Genomic DNA, 23,060 nt, shown 5'->3' on the forward strand with positions numbered 1-23,060 from the left:
GAGTAACATATGCAACACAACCAACACTAGAAAAGCCTAATACATTTATGAGTCATGGGGCCAAATGTTCAGTTAAGGTAAAAATCATTCTAGCTAGGAGTTTCGTGGAATATAACATGAGCAACTATAACAAGCAACCTAGAGATTAATTCATTAATGAATAATAAACGTACAATTAATAAAGACATAAATTATTTATATACATGATTGATGCCTCTGTAATTATGTTCCTCAGTACAAATATTATTCACCAGTAATTTAAGATCTCATTTAAACCAACCCATTTTAAAACTGTAGAACCTTTCAAAAAGACATAAAAGGAGATCTTGCTATTATTTTTTGTGGCTCGATGCATCCAGCAAGATTAATAAAAAAGTCAACCTTTATATAATATATTATTATGTGTACATATAGAGAGAGGGAGACTGTGTTGTGTTATACTTTTGTTGCATGGCTGGAGGGCTCAAAGATATAGAATAAAAGAACAAAATATGAGTCCAGCTTTTAGGCGTAAATGAAGGAAAAGAAGAGATTTTTGGAACAAATTCAAACCACATGACACACAAATTATTGACATTTATAAACCAACTTATTATTTTTTTATTAAATTAAAAACCAAACAAAAAAATTTATGGACAGATCTTGTAGGTGTTATCTGCTACAAAAATGCCCATTACCCTATACTAATGAACAACATTTAACGATAAAAAGTATAAAATAAGACCTTAAATTCAAGCTTGCATCCATATATGTACCATAAGGTTGTGTTAAACGTACCTCATCTGATATTTTCATTAACATACCTCCTCTCATACTAAATCAGTTACATTTTCTCCCTAGTTTTTTTCTCGGGTACGTTAAGCATATAGGAGGTACGTTTAGCCTCACCCATATCAGAAACAGAATTAGAACCTTCAAAGTGGCCGAAATAAAACTAATTAACAAGTCGAATTGGCGTTTATTATGTGATTTATTTAATCTCTTGAAATTTGATGGAAGAATTGCGTACTGGTCATGTAATCGTTGCCGCCAAGAGATGAGTATAGCGAATGGCCGATAAAATTTGCGGCTGCGGTGGAACTACCCGGGATACCTGCGCTGCCGCCGGAAGAGGTGTCGCCGCCCATGTACTGATCTTCAGGCCCTTGATCATAGAGAATTCCTTTGAACAAATGTCCACCAATATTTACTGCTGCTTGATATGCAAATTGGTCTTCGGTTTCATCAATGGAGCTAACTCTTACACATCTGAAGTCTGCTTGTGTTGTCACTTCTGATGGGAAGTTACCTACCTCTAACCCTAGTTTCACAACACACAAACAATTATCATCATATAGTAATCAATTATATGATAATAATTAGTAATATTCAAATTCTCAAGTGTTCATCTGAAAATTTTTATTAGGTGTTTTAATATTGTGAAATATTTTAAAAAATGTTATATTTTATTAAAACTGAGTGACTTATTGGAACATATATAAATCATAGCTATTTACTTAAAATGGAAAATTATAAAACTTGGTTATTATTTGCTGAATTTGTTTTCTTCACTACTCTACTGCCTCATACTTCATATAATCATATTAATTTAATAAAAGAAACTAGGATTCATATATGTTTGATCCAAGTCACATGATTTTAAAAAAAGATTTAACATTTTCAAAATTTTTACGACATTAAAAGATTAGAACACCAAAAGGAAGTTAAGTTTCTCTTTAGAGGAACAACAAAATTTTGAATGAATTTAGTTAAACCCTAAAGAAACTTGGTTAGTATTATCTTAGGTTCTCCCAATTATAATCCATAAGCATGACATAGGATCTCTAGCATTGATTTTATATAAACAAACATTTTTTTAACCTACAAATGAACTACAATGATCAATAAACATGAACCCAAGAACAATATACACCATAAACAATAAAAATGAAAGAAAACCTAATAACCCAACACATAAATCAAGCAATTATTTTAACTGATATATATTTTACTTTTCCTTAACATTAACAATTAGGGTAGAGTGATTAAATATCCTAAGTGAGTGCTATATTATATGCACGTTTAAACTTTGGTTATTAAAAAATATGTTTGGTAAGACTAAAAATATAATAAAAGTCTTAATCATCTTCATCTAGATTTCCTCCCTCCAAACAATCCAGTCACGAGATGCAATTTAAGGTTATCCAATTAAAGAACTTGATGATATATCTTCATATAATCTTTTTATAACATCACACATAAATATTAGAATTAAAAGGTTAGAAAGTATATGTTTAAAAAATTAAAAAAATGAAAGATAAAGATATTATCCACCCAGAAGATTAGAAGAACAAAGATAGGTTTTTATTTTCTTCACTTTACACAATTTTAGAAAGCAATCATTTGGAACAAAAAAATAGTTAATTTAATTTCTATAATATTAATAAAAATCTAGAGAATCTTGGTAAAAGAATCTATGTACCTGAAGATGAGTTGTAAGCAAGTGCAGAATTTGGGTTATTACCCAAATTAGGGTTTCCAGGATCTTGAACCACAGATCTTGTTCTTTTAACAGACGGATGAAGTTGACGATGATGTGCGGCGGATAAGTACTCTTGTCGCTCCCTCCGCTTAGCGGCCGGAACCCACGTGCTTTTCACGTGGGTTTGGCACTGAAACCCTCTGCTCTTGCAACAAGTCCTACACCTAAAATGAGGACAATCTTTCTTGGCTTGGTTTCCACAATCCTGACAACTCACACCACCACTACTACTACTACCACTACCACCATGAAGTCCCATCATCATAAAATTACCCGCGGATCCCCAGGTGGATTCACCTGAGAAATTAATAAACCTCGCATCACCCCCACCCCCACTACCACCACCACCACCCATAGAACTAGCTAGTTCAAAATCTTTTGTAGTAGTGGTGGTGGTATTTGCAGGGCGGTGGTGATGAGGGTTTCTGGTTGTTGTATTACTGTACAACAACCAGCTGACGGATTCTGTAGGGTTGGGATTTGAAGATACACTTGTGTTGATGAATTCTTGTTCGTTATAGCGTGCGGCGGATTCTAACGCGAATAAGCCGGACATAGAGTCTGTGAGTGACAAATATTTTTACAACACTCCAATTGTGACTCACAATAATAATCCATAGCCTAACAAATACAAACCTAAAGTTTATTTATGTGTGCTTTCTCCTTCTAACCCTAATATTTCTAGATGTGTTAGTTAATATTATTAATAAAGAGAAATGGTATTTTTGTGGTGTTAAAATGAGGGTGTGTGGCTGTTGTACGTGAGCATTAAAGAAGCCAAAAATTACAGGTCTGCCAAGCCGCCATGGACATTAAAGCAACCTCTTTCTTTCTTTCTCTGGTGGTGCTGCTGCTTCTGTTTCTTGCTTTCTTTAAATTCTTTAATGGATAGGCTCTGCTGTTGCTGTTGCTGCTGCTTGTTTTGGGGATCTAATATATCTCTCTCTCTATATCTCACTCTTTCTCTCTCTCTCTCTCTCTCACACACACATATAGAGACACGAGAGTGAGAGAAATATGAAAGAAAGGAGTGAATAAGATAAAGGACCTCCAAACTGCCACTTGAAATTCAAGTTTAACCATTTAGTCAACTTTGTATAGGAATGAGCACCTTTTTTTCTTCTTTTTTTGTATTTAAATACTAGCATTTTCAAATGTTTAATTCTTTGTATTTTTAGAACAAGAGCAATTTGTAAAATGTTAGCAATACGCTACACAAAACAATCAGTGACGAACCCAGAAATTATTTCCTGGAGGTGTAAACGAGGGGTTCAACCAAACTTTCGAGATACAGTCGAGTTTTTTTGCCAATATAATACACTACGCCCACCCAAGCTTGTACTTGGATCTGCCCCTGAAAACAATACACGTTTTAATGATAAATGCATAGTTTCAACTCACTCTATTTTTAATCAGAGAAAAGTTTGATTTCTTCCGCGGTTTTCTAAAGGCGAGTGGGCGTCATTCACTACTAGAAAACTAGGTTTTTCCGACCGCAATTTTGGTCGCAAACCAGTCGCAATTGCCCTGTTGCGACCGTTTTCCGACCGGAACTGCGATCGGAAAAACACCCGTCGCAATTGCTCTACTCCGACTAACTTGCGACTGCTGCTATCTTTTGCGACCCAGGTTTTGCGACTTTAATAATGGTCACAAATATTGCGACTGCTCTTGGTTTTGTGGGACTTTGGTTGCGACGGTCTTGATGCGACCGTATTCCGACCGCATGTCTTTTACAAATTGCGATTGTTTTCCGACCGCATGCCTTTTACAAATTGCGACCGTTTTCCGACTGCTTGCCTTTTGAAAAATTGCGACCGTTTTTGCGGTCGCAATTTTTATTAATCATAGCCATTTTCTATTTTAACCTGCATATAATATCAGTTTTAAAATTTACATATTATCAAATTTTCACAATTATAAAACATTCCACTTAAAATATCAAATACCAAAGTTATCATAATAAAATACATATTCAAAACAAAGTTGTTATACGTTTTGAAACCTAAGTCAATGATTATGCGTTTTGAAACCTAGCCCCTTTTTATTACTTCAATGTTTGCCATTCTTTCATTCATAGCCTCTTTCTCCGCCTTATCTTTCTCCACCACCAAACCCGCAATAATATCGTTCAACCTTTCTTTTTCTTCTTTTTCTTTCACTATATCTTGGACTAGTGGGAATGCCCACGCGTTGCCGCGGGTGTCCAGATGCATGAGTCATCGTGTGGTCGTCTTCTGTAGAAATTACAACACGGGTGCTCGCTATCGCATCAATGCCAGCTGTAACCGCAACATCGAGTACTCAAGGAGTTTTACAGGAGCCTGTAAAACAGATATTAGAATCAAATGTAAAGAACTTAGAAATTTTGACCCGATCCGACTCAACCCGCTCATTTTGACAATAATAAATTGAAACATCAAACCTTAACAATGAGATCAACCACCTTATAAGCTGCATCAACAGGTCCTGTTCCAGTAAAACAGGCGATTTGTTTTGTCCCGTCATCTGCTATTAACTTAACTGTTGCGGTTGAAAGACCTAAAGTCCCGCACGTCACCTGTAGATTATAATTAGTTTCAACACGTTTAAAAAATAAAAACTATACGTATGCAAACGCGGCCGTATACGTACCTGTACATCTCCAAACTTCCAAATAACGGTGGGCTGGAAAACCTCATCGGATACCAGTGCTATTAAATCATCATCGGTAATAACCTTTTTCATTTCGGCAACCGATTTAAACCGCCAAAAGAAATCATTAAGTTCCCTCCCATCAATGTCATAACCAAGCTGAACATACAAAATACATAACAACAAAGGTGTCAGTTTCTTCATATTTAGAGATCAATGTGTTCATAAATCATAACTACACTCTACCTCAAATAGTGTAGTTTTCAAAGCATGCTGTCCACTAATCAATAATATTTGAAAATTGTTAGACTACTATATTTCAATAACTCAAAAGAAAGAGTAAAATGCCATTTGCCTCCCTGAGGTTTGACCACTTTTATGACTACTATATTTCAATAACTCAAAGGTTTGGTTTTCCGCATCTGAATACAAAGGTTTTAAATGTTGCCATATTCACCCGACTCGTTAACTCCATCTATTTTTCTCAGTTAAATGATGGGCATTTCCGTCTTTTTAGACATTTTTATTAGAATAAAAACACTATAAGTAATAAAGATCCACCTCTGTTGACTTTCTCCCCATCCAAACGCTTTAATCATCATAAAAAAATGTCTAAAAAGATGAAAATACCCATGACTAAACGTTAAAAAGATGGGGTTAATGAGTTGGATGAAAATGGCAATATTTCAAACCTTTTGGATCCAGGTGTAGAAAAACAAACCTTTGGACGAAAGTCGCAAAAGCGGTCAAACCTCAGGGACGAAAATGGCATTTTACTCCAAAAGAAAATACAATAAAAAGTAGACAAACTGTAATTTTAATTACCTAAGTTTTCCAAGTGTAAGACCAGATTCGCTAGATCTAAAAAGTCCAATATCTTCAGAAGACATGATTTCGTATGTATTTCTTTTCTTTAGCATTCCATCTTGATGGATTCCACTTTCATGAGCAAACGCATTAGCACCGACAATAGCCTTGTGAGGCTGCACCTGCAGTCCACTGTACTCTTCCACCTAAACACAATATTAAAAGTAAACGAGACGTCAAATGTTAAGAATCATATGTATGTAAACGAAATTAGGAAACGAAAGTAATAAAAAGTAAAAACGAAAAAATATGTATGTAAACGTACCTCTAAAGTACTGACGGTAGAAAGTCCTAGATCATTCTGGCAGTGGGTAGAAACGATAACATTCTCGATGCCCGGCGCATTGGCCTTTATGTCAGCAATGAGCTGCCCAAATTCAAGGCAAGATAGCTGGCTCGGGTAATGGGTGACCATCAGAGCATTTTTAATTACTTTTTGATAAATAATTTATGTATTTAGTTTTTATAACAAAAGCACTATAATTCAATCATAACCTGAATCTTTGAGAAATAGACTTAGAAGGATGTATGTATCACAAAAAAGACTAAGATGACTATCAACATGTTCAACCCATTTACCCACTTGCGATAGAAAACAACCCAAATGAACGAATATTGAGTAAATTGGTCAAAACTACCACCTTATTAATAGGACTGATTGCATATTTCAGGCTAACTGGGCTTAAAGGGACCAGAACTTTTGGGCTCTGATCAGGCCTAGGACTTTGGGCCAAGCCCAAATGTGTATTTATAGGACCAACTCAAATGCTGATGTGTCCGCACTATCATTTGTAACACTGCTAAAATCTTTCGACTATAACTCACGTTTATTAATAACGAACTCATTAACCCTTTTGTGACAAGCCAAAATAAGTTAGGCTGGGTGAAGAAGCATATATAATGAAGAAGGCATATTTCAGAAGGCATATATAATGAAGAAGCCAAAAATGCTCCATAACCAACTTGGTATCAACAACCCATATATCACAGTTGTAAGCATGTTCAATACTTTAATCAAAAGTTCGAATATCATGAAAAAAAACAAAACGAGCTATTGCTCGGATACTAGCATGAATCCTATAATGTGGTTTTCTAGTTGTTAGGTGACGATTAATCTCTTCCTTCAGCTAAATTAACAATAATTTAGAGTTCCAATCCGTATTCAGATAAATATTTAAACACAAATCATGCAACGTAATAATACGTTTGAGAAAAAAGAAAAGAAGCATAGCATGATAATACACAAATCGTGCAACATATAGCGCATCTTCGCTGTACAAATAGCCATCAGATTCCACCCTCTTGAAACTCTATCCAAAACAATGTATCTTTGCTATACATATTAGAAACTTGAAGTGGAGTGAGACGAGTACCTTGATTTTTGAAAGTTTATCTCTAAGCCTTTGAAGCTGAACTAGCAATTAACCAGACAAAATCAACGAATTTGTATCAACTCGAGTTACAAAATCAACGAATTAGAGTTATGGATTAATTTCATAGTGAAACAACGAATCTGTATCAACCAGAGTTATCTTTCAAATTTGTATCAACGAGATAGACGAAGTTTATACCGAATTTGTACCAAAATCTGCGATCAATTAACCAGAATCCGCATCATGAGCGGAGTAATCAATTAACCAAAATTTGCGTTGTGAGCGGAGTAGTGGAGGTTGAAGCGGCCATCGATTAACCAGAATCTGTTTAAATTGATTTTTAGCCCTTCAATTCACCACAAAACTGAACATATACTCATATAGTTCGAAATAAGAGTTTATAAAACATTAAATTGACAGTAAACCCTAATTAATCCTTGTGTAATGATGTATATAACTAACAAATATAAATTATACTCACATTTCTAATATTAACCTAAAATTAAACTCAATAATCTCACTTAAACCTTAGAAAACACAATTAAACAATAAAAACACTCACCGCTTTTCAATTCCTGAAGAATCCGTCGTTTGTGAGAGCCTATGGTTGTAAGAATCACGGTTGTGAGAAGAATCCGCCGGTTGCGAGAGTCGCCAATGGGAGCCGTCGGTTGTGAAAGTCGCCGGTGTGAGAGTCGCCGGTTGTGAGAATCGCCGATGGATTCACAAAGATAGAGCGAGAGATGGAGAGGGAACCCTAGATAAGAATTTGGGGGAAAATGCTGTGTTTTGCGATGTTATATTAGAACGGGCGGGATATTTATGGTGGGGAAGGCGTGAGATTTGGTGGTGGTAGTGGAAATGGAAAATGAGAGTTATTCACTAAACTAAAATGTTATTAGTAAATTCATATAAATTAAGTTGTACGTTGCTTTATTAAAATAAAATAAAAGGTCATAAAAATAAATAAATTACTTTATAATTTAATATGAATATGTAAACCATAAACTATATATATTTTTAATGTTTTTTCAGACCGATATTTAAACCTTAATTTTGATACCGATTTGTAAACCATAAACTATATATATTTTTTCGTATTTGCGACCGCCTTAGACGGTCGCAACTTTTGTTGTTTTATATAGGGATGGGCTTTTTTTCCCAAATACCCGTACTCGTACCCGTACCGTACCCGTACCTGTACCCGTACCGATTTTAGGTATTTGGTACATGTATCGGTACCCAGTTTTATTGATTTTGGTATTCGGTACTTTCGGTATTGGTACGAGTACGGGTACGGGTAAAAACGGGTACTGGTACCGAATTCTATGTATACCTTTAAAAGTTTTTTTGTATTATGTTTTATTTCATATTATGGTATTTATAGTGTACTCGTATTAATTTTACCTGTATGGTACCCGTATCGTATTGGTACTCGTACCAATTTTACCTATTTGGTACCCGTACTATATTGGTACTCATGTCAATTTTACCTATTTAGTACTCGTATAGATGCTCAAAAAGTAAATAAAAACAAAATGGTACCAAGCGGGTACTGTACCGAAAATACCCGTACCAGTACCCGTACTCGTACCCGTACCTTACCTATATATTTGGTACGGTATTTAGTACCTAGTTTTGTTCAAATTCGGTACTGGTATTTTCGGTACTGGTACGGGTATAGGTACGGGTACTGTACCAATCCCATCCCTAGTTTTATATATTTCTGGTATTTGTGACCACTTTAAACGGTTGCAACGTTTGTTTTTAATTTTTCTCGTACTTGTGACCGTTTTCCGCCCACTAGTCAACTGATTTCCGACTGAAAAAATGTGGTCACAAAATTTGTGACCGTTTTTCGACCAAATTCGGATCAGTCTTTAAATTTGCAACAATTTTGGTTTTGGTCGCAAACCGGTTGCTAATTTTGCGACCGCTTTATGTTGGTCGCAAATTGTGATCGCAATTGCCTAGTTTTCTAGTAGTGATTGCTAACAAATAAGGTATTTCGAGTTTTCTAATTCATCCAAATCGTCAAGTCTAGAATGGCCGCCTTGAGTTTATTCAATATTTTTACGACAATAAGAAGGTCAACCAGTTGGTGGAGATGAAGCCAAGAGACTACTCCAAGTGCCGAGCCAATTCCCCATAGTCGACGGATAATCACACAAGAAGAACACGTGATCCATCTCCTCTTAATCCGAGTCGCGAAAAGAACAGGAAGTGGAAGGAATTGTAACAAGAAGATTTTGGAAGGTGGGATTCCATTCTTGAGTATTCTCCAAAACAAATCAATATTTTAATTTCTATATTTTGGCTTGAACCACAAACGAGTACCTTGTTTCTAGCGTAAGAAGTATAAATATATATATTATTATGTTGATTTACAAGAATTAAAAGTTAAAATATGATAATTTTTATATTTAAATTATTAATTAAAATCCAGACAAATCAAAACACTGGGCTAGGCCACCATGTGAACTATGTTTCTACTTTACAATAAAATCTTGTGGACTATCGACTAAACTATCCTACACAAGGATCTTTCAGACTCAACTAGTTTATCTCAAACTGGTCCCTTCAACTCTATTGGATCTTTTCAAACTCAAGCATAAACTACAAATATCATTGATTAATTATTATTATTATTATTATTATTATTATTATTATTATTATTATTATTATTATTATTATTATTATTACTACGCTATTTTTAATTTTAAACGGCAAATGTTACGTATGTTCTACTTTACATTTATAATTATAAACTACTTTGTTATCCAGGTTTGAACATGAGACTTCTACTCTAAAATACACATACTTTTACGAAGTGCCTCACATTGGCAGGTTGTTAACAAGTAAGCAAACGATATCCACTTAGACTAGCTATGCTAAAGTTGAGATGATATTAAATAGGTGTAGCTTTGTGGGGGCAAGGAGATGATTCCCTCGGTAGTGTAAATTTTCTGGTATTTTGTTCGAAAATTCTATAAGTATTGAGTCCAACCCCCAACAATTATTTTGACTGAAAATTCTCGGCCTCCACCAATTTTCTTGTCAAATAATTTATACGTATCGTCGTATTGACTTACGAAAAATCGTAAAGAACGTTATTATTAGCAAAATTTTAAACTTAAAGGGGGCTTTTAGGTCTTTGTTTATCTAATACTAATAAAAGAATACTTCTAATGTCACATAGCATTTTCTCATCTAACATCCTTCTAATTAATGTCATATGGTATTTTCATCTTTAATTCATTTATAATATATAATAATTAATATCTAATTATAATTTATGATAATTCATTAATAATATATAATAATTAATATCTATTTCTAATTTATGATTAAAAAATATACATAAGTGAACTATAATATTTAAAACTATAATTTTAGTACTTCTTAAAATAAAATAGTTTAAATTACAAAAGAAAAAAATGTTATCCATATATGAGATTATCTATAAAATCAATATATGAGTTTTTCTAACATATAAATAAAAGCTAAAAAAAGAGTAACTAACCAGAAGACTATCTCGCAACAAGACTAAATTTCTATTGAACTCGGTTTTAAAATGGTAGACAGAGAGAACTTAACGTTTTGAAGTTTTATAGATGAGATAATATTAAGATTTGTAGCTATATTGATTTATGATGTGTTTTCAATTTAATAGAGCTAATAAATATATTAATTTCATTTTATACCTATTTGTGACATAGTCAATTAACCTTTAATAATGAAAAGATTTATTTATCATATATAAACATTTAACTTATATCATAACTTTACAATTACTATTTATTAATAAATTCGTATAATAATTATTAGTTAGAAAAACAAATCTAATTTATGTCATACCAAAAAATTGGCTTTTTACCAATAAAGAGAAAAAGAACAACTTAAATAATGAATTTTGTAAACAGAATTGAGGCCTTAGAGATTTATTTTAAATAAACGTTATTTTTAAAAGATACATAATGGTCAAAATTATTATTATTTATACATTGTTATATGTAACATAATACATATTTACATTAATATATAACTTTGTTTATTACATGTTTTTAAGTATTCAACTTTTGTAATACACGACTATTATGGTATTTTCAGTATTACTAATTAAGATGGGTTGGTTTTCGTGATAAAATCAACTTAATTGTATGAACCATTATATGGTAATGGAAATTCGTATATATAAAGTTTCGTTACTAATTAACATAGGCCATTATTAGTAATATAAAGTTTTTTAAAGATTATATAACTATATCATTTATATTGTACAAACTCGTGTAATACGTGGGTCTATAAACTAGTTAAACAATATATAGTTTTTTTATGTGTAAGAAGTAAGGTTGTTAATGAGCCAAGACGAGCTGAGCTAGGGTAAACTCGGGTTCAGCTCGGATTTAAAATCGAGCTGAAAATCTAAGCTCGAGCATTGCTTGATTTATAACCAAGTTGGCTCACCTCGGCTTTAAAAGAAAATTTTGATACGTAGCTTTTAAAATTTAATAATCTAAAGTATCATTCAATAATATAAATGACTATATCCAAAATAAGTTCCAACGTAATACGTTACAAGCAAAAATCAAGTTTAAACAAATGCAAAATACACTTCAAAATTCAAAGAAATACAATATAAGTTTATTATCATCTTAATCAACCTCAAAATATGTTATAGATTACAAGTGCACACCTGATTACCCACATATAATAACAATATTTTTACAATATATTATATTTATATAAAAATAGTATATATGAAAAGTAAAATAATACAAGTCAAACCTGTAATACCCCGAAAACGGGTTTGGTAATCAAACCCCGTTAATACTAAAAGGCGGGTAAAATACCGTTGGCGATAAAAGTAACCCAGAAAATATTAGGATTTAAATCAATAAACCTAATATTAAATAAAACGTGAGTAAAAGCTTTTAAGAAAATAAAGTTTACAAGAAGCCCGAGTTAATGGGACTTAAAATAAACTTAGTCATAAATATTCCCGAACGCACTAAATTAACTAGGAGTGTTTAACCTAGTTAATAAGAGGAATATGGGTTTAAAATAAGTAGGTTGTAACCTACTTAATATTAACCAAACATGAGGGACCAAAGTTAGACAATTGGAAAAAAAGGGTTAATTTATAAAACAAAAAGAAAATAAAACACCACACACACTAAGTGTGTGTGTGTTCTAATCGATCAGGAGACAAGCTCCATGGGAGCTAACTCTAAACTCAACAAAACCTTCAAATTGGAGGATCAATCGAAGGCCAAATTCGGATTTGAATACATAGAAACGATCACCAAGTCAAGGGGATCGTAAGGTATGTCGAATTTCTAACATTCATGAAGTTGTGAAAATTTGTTAATCTTGCATCATGCGATCTATGTATGAATCATAGAGGCTATGGCCGAATTAATGAAGTGTTATTGCTTAGGAACAAACCCTAAGTAGAAATTGAAGCAAAATTTGCTATGATTTGAATAAATAGATGATTTACCATACTTAGACAAGTGGGTTTTGATGATGTAGAGAAGATGATGATATACACATGTTTAAGATCATCATATTTGATAGTAGAAACAAGACACTTAAATAAATTGCAGGTTTGAGTATTTGATCATAAGTGATAGTGGTTGAATTTTGATGTTAATCTTGGTAAAAATGACTAGTTATGAACTAGTTAGCAAATGTGTAGAATTATGCCCATTAGATGTTTGTTAAAATGCCTAAATGAGAAGTAAAGTGTTGAAATTTAAGTGAAACGCGCAATTGGCAAACTTGACTAATTACATGAGATATGGGATAAAACGGCCTAATCATAATGTTGATTTGCCTTAATTGTGCATATTATATGATTAAAGGTAGTTGACTTTAGAAAGTCGAACTAACCTATGATGAAGTCCAATAGAAGTTTCGACATAAAATCCGTAAGATGAAATAGTCATAATAATGATGACTAATCTAACCATCTTACGAATTATGATGCTAGTTTGACTCTTGACAAGCTAGATAGAGGCTTGGGGAAAGAAGCGGGTCAAACGGATCGTATACGCGGAAAAGAGCATAATCCGGATACAAGGTAAGTAAAGCTTACACTCTAATTATTTAATACCTATTGGTTTGATAGGTCGTGAATAGTAAGTCTTGTTTTAAATTATGATGTTCCGACACGGCAAGTGCGGTCCGGAACAAAAGACAATGGTCATAAATCATGTTTAATGGATAAAAAGTGAAATATGCGAATCTTTGGGTCAAAGGACTCTATATGGGTCTTTGCCGTAAAATGATAATCCGAGGGGTAAAACTCGGAACATATAGATATCCACATTAAATCCAACACACATATAGTTGTGGTGGAAGATTACTTAATAAGAAATGTAGGAATAAGATGCTAGAAATGAACGAAAGCAATTTCAAGCTTTAAAGTGCTTAAATACCCTTTACGGGTCAAAATAAGCATACGAGCGAAAATGGATTTAAATTGTGTAAGAAACCTATGATTAGAACCTAATATGGTAGATAACATTAATTTGAAGAGGTGCATGTGAAATATGGATCAAACAAATATGTTTGTTTGATAAAATGCATAGACGGGTTAAATTCGGTAAAAAGGTAATGGGTCGAAGGTTAGAAGTCTCAAAACTTATTATGTCGGATGTTGGATTTTAACTCCATAAGATGGAGAATTAAATTACGGACGCATAGGAAAAAGAATTGGGTAAAACAGATTAAAATGAGTGAGTTATGCTCGTTTCCGTGAAATCGAATCTTGTTGGGAGTTATGCAGCACCAGCAACAACAATGTGTCGAAAAAAGACCGTGGCGTAGCGCCACGGCCAGGCATGAAACCCTTCGCATGACGTGACGGGTGGTGGCGTCACGCGAGCACCCCCGTGGCGTAGCGCCACCGCCCAACAGTGTGAATTTTTCTTGTTTTTTTAAGTTTAAGCGCGGAACTTGTTTATACTTGATTATTAAAGTGTCAAAACTAATTATTTACATGGTTTTGACCGTAGGTGAAGATGGACCTAATCCGGATGAAGATCAAGCGGCGAGAAGAACCAAACACACGTTAAATGAAGCTTCCGCATCAAATCTTGATTTGTGTTGTTATAAATGAATTATGTAAACACTTATAAATTGTTTTTGAAATGTTGTAAACATTGGGGAATGTTGGTATAACAAGTTTTTGTAAAGTCACATTTTAGCATAAAAATGTGTATCTTATTATTAAAATATTAATAAAATCAGACGGGCGTTACAAGTTGGTAATCAGAGCTCAAGGTTAAAAAGAATAAAGTGTTCGGTTCGAGGCTTGATCGCAAATCCGGTAAGTACATGTATGTTAATGGCTTAGCATTTTAAAGTGTTGAAAACAACACATAGGGTTATCATGTGATACACGTTACCCTAATTAAGATGATTTATATAGTTGACGAAAATACGCGCGTTGACGCGTATAGTAGAAAAAGCCTTGTATTATAATACGGGCGATTGTTGAAGTTGATATTATTAAGTCTTGTAAATGTTTAAGTTGAAGGACACTCGCATCTAAAGTGTAACAACTCTCATTAAAACCAATACTTACTATGTTAATTGTCTATTAAGATAACCCTAATTGAGACACCCAAGTGATTCTACGCAAACCCCCAAATTTTCAGAATCATCAGAATCAGGATCAGGGCCCCTAAAACTCAGGGGGGGTAAAACCCTAGTTACGATTATCTTAATAACTATCTGTCAAAACCGAATTTTGAGAAACTGTCGACTCAGCAAGCCTAGTTAGGGACGTGGCTACCTATAGAAAATAGGTGACCCCTCGCACTACGCGAAGCCCAGGGGGGTACCCCTCACGTCACGCGAGGGGGTCCAAATTTTATGTATAAATAGGGGTGTCTGGGACTTGATTTTGGGCACAAAAACGACGAAGAAATTCGTTGTACACGCTGAGTTATAACAGAAATACTCCACAACACACACGATTCACGAATCGCTGCCGCAATCAGGGTAATAACTCGATCGCTATTACGATTCAACGTCCGATCGATTGTAACTATTCAACGATTGTTTAAGTGCTGCTCAAATTGAGTTTATACTTTGTTATTCATCATGATTTCGACTTGAATGTTTGAGTGCTGTTCGAACTCGGACTATACTCTGTCATTCGTTGTGAATCCGTTGAATTGTTAAGTATTGCACCTTATTAATCGTTGTGAGAGTTTAATCTCGTGAATTGTCGTAACTGTTGTATTAGTTACTAACCCAGTTTGTGTGCACTGTTATTAAAATTAGGTTAAACAAGGCTAAATCAGTAGGCTTATACACTGCTTGTTAAATCTGCAATGTGAGTCATTCTCTTTTTATCAAATGTTTTACAATACTCCAAATTATTTTCAAAAGTTATAATTATAGGGACTAAGTCGTGGATATCTTGAATCTCTGGCTATTGGGGTATTGTGCTCATTACTAATTTTCTCCCAGTTAGGTTCATTGACCTACTAGGGATAATCATCACTATTTGGGTTCATTGACCTAATAGTGGTATGACCATCGTCACCATTGTGACACAGCGCCAGATAAATATAAGATATAAACCATTGTAATCGCTCTTATGCTGTAATTTTGTAACTAAGGGTCATTTTATAAAACCTGAATGAACTCACTCAGTATTTTCCCGCTGACAAAACCTTTTTCAAACATGTTTCAGGTAATCTGTTATGATCCAGGAAAAGTGCCGTGAAGCACTACAAGCTTAAGAAAGTGGCTCATGATAAAATAAAGAAACTTGTTTTGTAAAATAAAAGATTTCCCAGTGAAATCAAATGATTGTAAATTAACGGGGTTTTATCCCTAAATTATGTAAACGGGCAGTTTTAAATATTGAAAGATCCTGTTTTAAAAAGACTTCCGCTGTCACCTAAATTAAATACCACGGGATTTCTGTCCCGCGGCTCCTGAAACGGGTCAAACCGGGTCGGGGGCCGTGACAGAAAAAGGTGGTATCAGAGCCATTGATCGAGCCACTGATTTAAGCCAATTAAGTATTTAGAAAATACTTAATTTTTATTAATTGCTATTTTGTGATTCTCTGTTTTATTATCTGACTAATTGTATATAGTATGGGCAGATCTTTATATGCTAGCCAATATAGCAATTGATGCAAATCCTTAAATAATTTGACCCAATTTTTAGCACCTTTATTATCTACCATCTAGAAACCTTATTCAGTAAATAAATAAATTTACAAACAAAACCTAGGGTGTTTTAAATTTCAGTTGTTTTGGTAGTTACCCAGTATGAAACAATATTTAAAAGTTTTTCTATAAAATTTTGTTATAAATTTTAACTTAGTAATTGTGTGTATTTTGCTAAACAGCATGAGTAACTTGTCTAACGCCCTTCAGAATTTAAATCTCTATCCGGTAAGCATAGAGGTTTCCAGAGATTTTAATAGGTATATACCAGACATAGAAGAACCTATAGAATTCAACACTTTACCTCTCGAGAAACCCAAGCCTAAGAAAATGGAAATTGGGGAAAGCTCTAGGCAAATTGAGGGGTTACCATCTCAGGAAAAGCTAGATTTTATAATAGCAAGCTATAATACTATTAAGCCTGATAATGAAAATGTTTTTATTCACTTCTTTGAAACACAACTATCAATGAACTTAGAACCAGCTATTCCAAACCCTTCAATCCATTCGCAAATAGACAAATGGTTGACTAATGAAATACAGTTACAAAACCATCCCTATAAGCTTTTTCCTCAGTTCAATTCAGAACCTTTACCAAATCCACCAATAAGTAACGAGAATACGGCTGAACTTCGCTTTGGTAAAGAACTAATGGATACTGGGAATAGGATCCAAGAGATTGGGGGACAGATCTCCTGGAAATACGATGAGAGGGAACGCCGTTACTAGAATATCATCTGACAAAGGATAAGGGATTTATGAAACCGTGGTTGTGTAATAGTAATAGTAAAATCAGTATGTGTAAACTAAATAATAAAACGGTTGTATATAGAAGCATGATATAATCAATAAAACAAATGAAATTTACAAATTTTGTTCGTTTACATGTGCAATTAAGTGTGACATTGGATTATTTCTTGTATACTAATTATTTATCTATAAATTAGTTATCGGATGGAAAACGCGAATAATGAACCAGTTAATGAGGTTAATCAATCTGAGCAACAACCGGGGGATCAATATATGACTAGGCAGGAGATAGAAAATATCGTTGCTCAAGAGATAGCCAACACTGTTCCAGCAATAATTGCTCAAGGGATAGCCAACGCTATTCCAACAATCGTTGCTGCTGTTAAAAATCCAATAGAACCACAACAAATCATTCCTAGCAAACGTATTTCTGAAGATAACTTCAGTAATAGCGTAAACGGAGGCAATAATCATGTTAATCATGATAATGAACCACGACAAGCTCCGCTCCCTAAGAAAATGAAAGCTGCAATGCCTGGTTGCACTTACAAAGAATTTCTCGCATGTAAACCCACTGAGTTTGCAGGCAATGAAGGAGCGACTGCGGCACTGCGTTGGTTAGAGAAAACCGAGGCAGTAATTGCCATAAGTAAATGTGCTCAGGATGATCAGGTCATGTACGCATCAAACCTTTTCAAAGAAGGGGCGCTAGAATGGTGGAATACGGTGTTACAAGCAAAAGGAAGAAGGATGGCGTATGCTATGAACTGGGAAGAATTTAAGAGCTTTGTAGAAAGAAAATTCTGTCCCGAATATGAAAAGGAACAAATGACAAATAAATTTTTAACCCACCGGATGGTGGATGTAGTTTGTCGAAAGTATACTTCGACATTCTTCGAGTATGCTCGAGTAGTACCAACCCTGGCTTCGCCAGAGCCGGTACTTATTTCTCGTTATATTTGGGGATTGATTGCTGAAATCCGTAATATCGTCAAGGCTGCGAAACCTCGCACGATTGATGATGCGGTGGATTTAGCCAATACTCTGACTGACGAACTAGTACGGACAAGAGAAGAAAATAGAAGGAAGGAAGTAGCCCAAAAGATTACCCAAGGATTCCGTCCGGGTAACCATAACAATTTCAAGAAAGGAGGGAATGGGCAATCTTCCACTAGCCCATTTTGCAATTCTTGCAAAAGAAAGCATTTTGGAAGATGCAAAGGATATTGCAATTTTTGCAAAATTCCAGGGCATCAAGAAGAAGACTGCAGGAGGAAGAGATTTTCAGTCTGCTACAACTGTGGAGAAGCTGGACATCTTTGGCCAGATTGTCCGAAACTGAACAAACTATCTAACAATAAAGCTAAACCTGCAGAAGGAGCAAAGAGGAATGGAAGAGCCTTCCAACTGACTGCTAAGGAAGCAGAGCTCATTCCAGATGTGATAGCTGGTACGTTCTTAGTTTACAACGTTTACACAAAAGTATTATTCGACTCTGGTGCAAACCAAAGTTTTATCAATACTTCATTCTGCCAAGCCCTTAACTTACCCTTGACCACCCTTAGGCAAATTTTTACAGTCGAAACGGCAGATGGGAATTTTGTTAACGTAAATAAGGTTTTGCAAGAAGGAAAGATAGAACTGTTAGGCCATAAGTTTTCTGCAAACCTGTTACCTATGAAATTAGCCGGATTCGATGTAGTGTTAGGAATGGATTGGTTGATAGCCAACCATGCTCGAATCCTTTGTGATAAGAATTCCGTAGAAATCCGTACCCCCATAGGAGAGGTAATTTTAATTACAGGAGATAAACCACGAAAGCCACTGAAATTCATTTCAGTAATGAAGTTAGCTAGTTATTCAAGAAAACAAGAAATGGTGTATATGATTTCGGTAATCATTAACACTAAAAGTAAGGAACTCTAGGACATCCCTATAGTCTCAGAATACCCAGACGTCTTTCCGGAAGAATTACCTGGGTTACCACCTGATAGAGAAGTAGAGTTTAGAATTCATCTAATTCCGGGTACTACACTGATAGCCAAGGCACCTTATCGATTAGCACCCACTGAAATGCTAGAATTGAAGAAACAGTTAGATGAACTATTAAGCAAGGGATTTATACAACCTAGTTCATCCCCGTGGGGAGCACCAGTGTTGTTTGTGAAAAAAAAAGATGGATCGATGAGAATGTGTATCGATTATAGGGAACTAAATAAAGTTACAATTAAGAATCGATACCCATTACCTAGGATTGATGATCTTTTCGATCAACTTCAAGGAGATAGATATTTTTCTAAGATCGACCTACGTTCCGGATATCATCAATTGAAAAGTACAAGAGGAAGACATACCTAAAACTGCTTTCAGAACTATGTATTGTCATTATGAGTTTACAGTCATGCCCTTCGGATTAACGAATGCACTTGCACCATTCATGGACAAAATGAATAGGATCTATAAACCATATTTGATAAATTTGTAATTATCTTCATCGACGGTATACTTATTTATGCCAAAAGTCATCAGCACTTGCATGCACTCTTAACTTTGTTAAGAAAAGAGAAGCTTTTCGCTAAATTCTCGAAGTGTGAGTTTTGGCTGCCAGAAGTACAATTTCTGGGTCATATGGTGAATCATGAAGGTATTCACATAGATCCTGATAAGATAGCAACAGTTATCAAATGGCAGGTTCCGCAATCCGCAATGGAAACTAGGAGTTTTATAGGTTTAGCCGGATACTATAGACGATTTATTAAGGATTTTTCCAAAATAGCTATATCATTAACTAAGTTAACCTGTAAAAACAATTAAGTTTGAATGAGGACCTAAACAAGAAGAAGCCTTTAGGATCTTAAAGTATAAATTATCAAATGTCCTAATCCTAGCCTTACCAAAAGGAACAGAAGATTTTAAAGTATATAGTGATGCTTCAAAACTAGGATTTGGATGTATATTAATGCAACGCAAAAAGGTAATTGCTTGTGCATCAAGGCAATTGAAAAAGCATGAAGAAAGCTATACCACTCAGGACTTAGAATTAGGAGCCATAATTTTGCCCTTAAGATTTGGAGACATTATCTGTATGGAAGTAAGTTTACTGTCTATACGGGTCATAAGAATTTAAGATATATTTTGAGCAAAAAGAATTAAACATAAGGCAAAGGAGATGGATAAAAATCCTAAGTGACTACGTCTATGATATTCAGTATCACGAAGAAAAGACTGAAAACGGCTAGAGATCGCCAGAAGAGTTATATAGATAATAGACGAAAGCCGTTGGAGTTTCAAGTTAGAGACAAAATGTTATCGAAAATATCTCCTTGGAAAGGAGTTGTTAGATTCGGTAAGAAAGAAAAGCTAAGTCCAAGGTACGTAGGACCATTTCCAGTGATCCAACATATAGGACCAGTTGCTTATCGTTTACAACTACCAGAAGAGTTATGTCACACCCCCAAATTCCACCTGCGGAGTAACACCCGCTTGAGGGCGTGACCGACCAGGATCCAGCCACCAATTATACTAAGCATTGGTTAATAGTAAAGTAAATTGCTATCTTGAGTAGTTTAGCAACATCTTAGCTTAAGTTCGATAGTAAGTTTAAACAAAACAGCGGAAGCATAAACCAAATAGTTTTAAAAGATAGCTCATGGTTCAAGATAAATAAAACCCAACACACGGGTTTTGACGATCACTACACATTCCCAAGCAGCAGCTCCTCAGTCACTGGTTACCTGCAAAGCATGCAGTAAGGGGTCAACAATAATGCTGAGTGAGTTCACTAGTTGTCCAGTTTTAATTACCAAAAACTTGTTTCACCAGTTAATTTATCCGTTTATACATGCCATGGGGAGCTACCCCAAAAGTTAGCGACTAAACTGTTTTTCCAATACCGAACACTAGGTACCCGTTTGCGTTTCCGCAGGATGCCCCGATGTCAATGTTCTATCATCATTGACGGATGCCTGAGTACATTAGTTCACGACCGATCCCAAACCATGGCACGGTGTGAGGTTGGTAAAACCTAAATAGCGCTATCAACTAATAACCCGTTCGCCTGGCCCCGGCGACTAATCGGTATTATGTAGTAGGGACTTGAGTGATAGAGTTTCGTTTAGTGCCGTTAGATGCAATCCGTATAAACAGTAATTAACTAAAGGTTCCCAATAACAAGGGAAGTAAAGTAAGTTGTATCCCTCATAGGGGATAGTGTTGTTTGTAGTTACGTTTCCCAAACCACCGGGAACGCATGCTTTAGGTTGTGAACTCACCTTGGGTTGCTCGGTAGATTAAATACCCGGTCAATCACGTTGGTCACCACGTCCTAGCATGGTTACCAAATATAGGTCAAGTCGGGGTACAAGTAATCACGTATAGCGAACACGTATAGACACACTTAGAATGCATACAATCAAACAGTTGGGGTATTGGGCCTAAACAGTAACAGATACACAAGCAGTCCAGTTAACAGATAACCCAACAAGCTCTTTGGCCCAATAACAGCCCAGTCGAGACAAGGGTTCATGGTTTCGAGTCGCAACTAAGGATTGCGACTCGCAATCTCGGTTTCGGCCCGTCATGCTTTGGTTCCGAGTCGCAACCAGAGATTCCGACTCGCAGCCTTTGTTTCGGTTCATCATGAGCTGCTTGCGAGTCGCAACCGGGAGATCTCGACAATTCACGTTGTGGTCTCGAGTCGCAACCAAGGGTTCCGACTCGCAACCACTGTTACGTGCACCTGAATCCTTCTAGAACCTGTCACATGTACTATCCAATAGAATTCTGTTTTCATGAAATTTTGTACTAACCAATAAGATGCCATAAACATGTTTTCTTGTCCAAATTATCATCAAAACAGATCAAAACAAGTATATTCAAATATTTTCATGACATTCATGTTGTTCTTCATATGTTCATACCATTTTAAAACACATAATCTCATATGAATTACTAGGATAAAAGAACACACGTTTATTACCAAACCTATAAACATAATCGGACCTAATCGATATCATCATTCTCGGTTCCTAAGTCTAACATGTTCCATTAACAAACAAGAACCCATAAGATCAAGAAATCATGCATATCATTCGGTCAAAACACTATCAATAGCAATCAATCACATGGTTCGACTTTTACTAGATAAAACATGTTCATCATCATCACTAATGGCATTTCTAGCTAACACATGGCAAACACTTATCATCAATACTCAAGAATCTTAGTTAAACACTTAAATGCACTAACCGGTTGAAGTTGTGGGTTTGAAGGAGCAAGGATTCAACTTCCGAGTGATGATTCCGAGTCTAAATCCGAGAGCCTTGATGTTATGGTTGGATCCGAGAGGGATGAGAGGGTGAGGAGGTGATCTTGGTTTGCTAGGGTTTTAGGGTTTTAGTGAAGGAGAAAGGGTGAGAGTGAAATGAGGGAGAGTGTAAAGGATAGAGTGTGAGAGTTTGGGGCTATATATAGCCAAGGGTGCATCCTTAAAGGTTTCCGAAATGGGCTAAGGGGAGGTTGCGGCCCAACCGGCCCAACCGTTCGCTGTTCACCCGAGACCGGGTGGCCTCGAGTTGAGTTTCGTGGTCTCGGCTCACATGTAATACGCATACATAAATATATAACATACATACATACAACACACTTAGCACAAAGGTCACATAACACAAAAGAAATCACCACTTTCATTTTATAACACATCTACACGCCAAGTTA

At 35.2% G+C, this 23,060-nt stretch overlaps 2 protein-coding genes across 2 annotated transcripts; both read right to left on the minus strand.

The window, feature by feature from the left end:
- Nucleotides 1–696: 696 nt before the first annotated feature.
- LOC110889470 (protein EXPRESSION OF TERPENOIDS 1) lies at nt 697–3,571 on the minus strand. The gene is made up of 2 exons (XM_022137004.2): nt 2,462–3,571; nt 697–1,300 (listed from the first exon to the last, which is right to left on the minus strand). Exons 1-2 carry the CDS (start codon nt 3,075–3,077, stop codon nt 975–977), a joined length of 942 nt encoding a protein of 313 aa, XP_021992696.1. The 5' UTR covers nt 3,078–3,571; the 3' UTR covers nt 697–974.
- Nucleotides 3,572–4,803: 1,232 nt separating this feature from the next.
- Nucleotides 4,804–6,437, minus strand: LOC110887702 (2-isopropylmalate synthase A-like). Its single transcript, XM_035979781.1, has 5 exons — nt 6,217–6,437; nt 5,981–6,169; nt 5,402–5,435; nt 5,156–5,314; nt 4,804–5,081 (listed from the first exon to the last, which is right to left on the minus strand). Exons 1-5 carry the CDS (start codon nt 6,435–6,437, stop codon nt 4,941–4,943), a joined length of 744 nt encoding a protein of 247 aa, XP_035835674.1. The 3' UTR covers nt 4,804–4,940.
- Nucleotides 6,438–23,060: the final 16,623 nt, after the last annotated feature.

Source organism: Helianthus annuus, chromosome 11 (assembly GCF_002127325.2).
Source record: "Helianthus annuus cultivar XRQ/B chromosome 11, HanXRQr2.0-SUNRISE, whole genome shotgun sequence".
Lineage (NCBI taxonomy): Eukaryota > Viridiplantae > Streptophyta > Magnoliopsida > Asterales > Asteraceae > Helianthus > Helianthus annuus.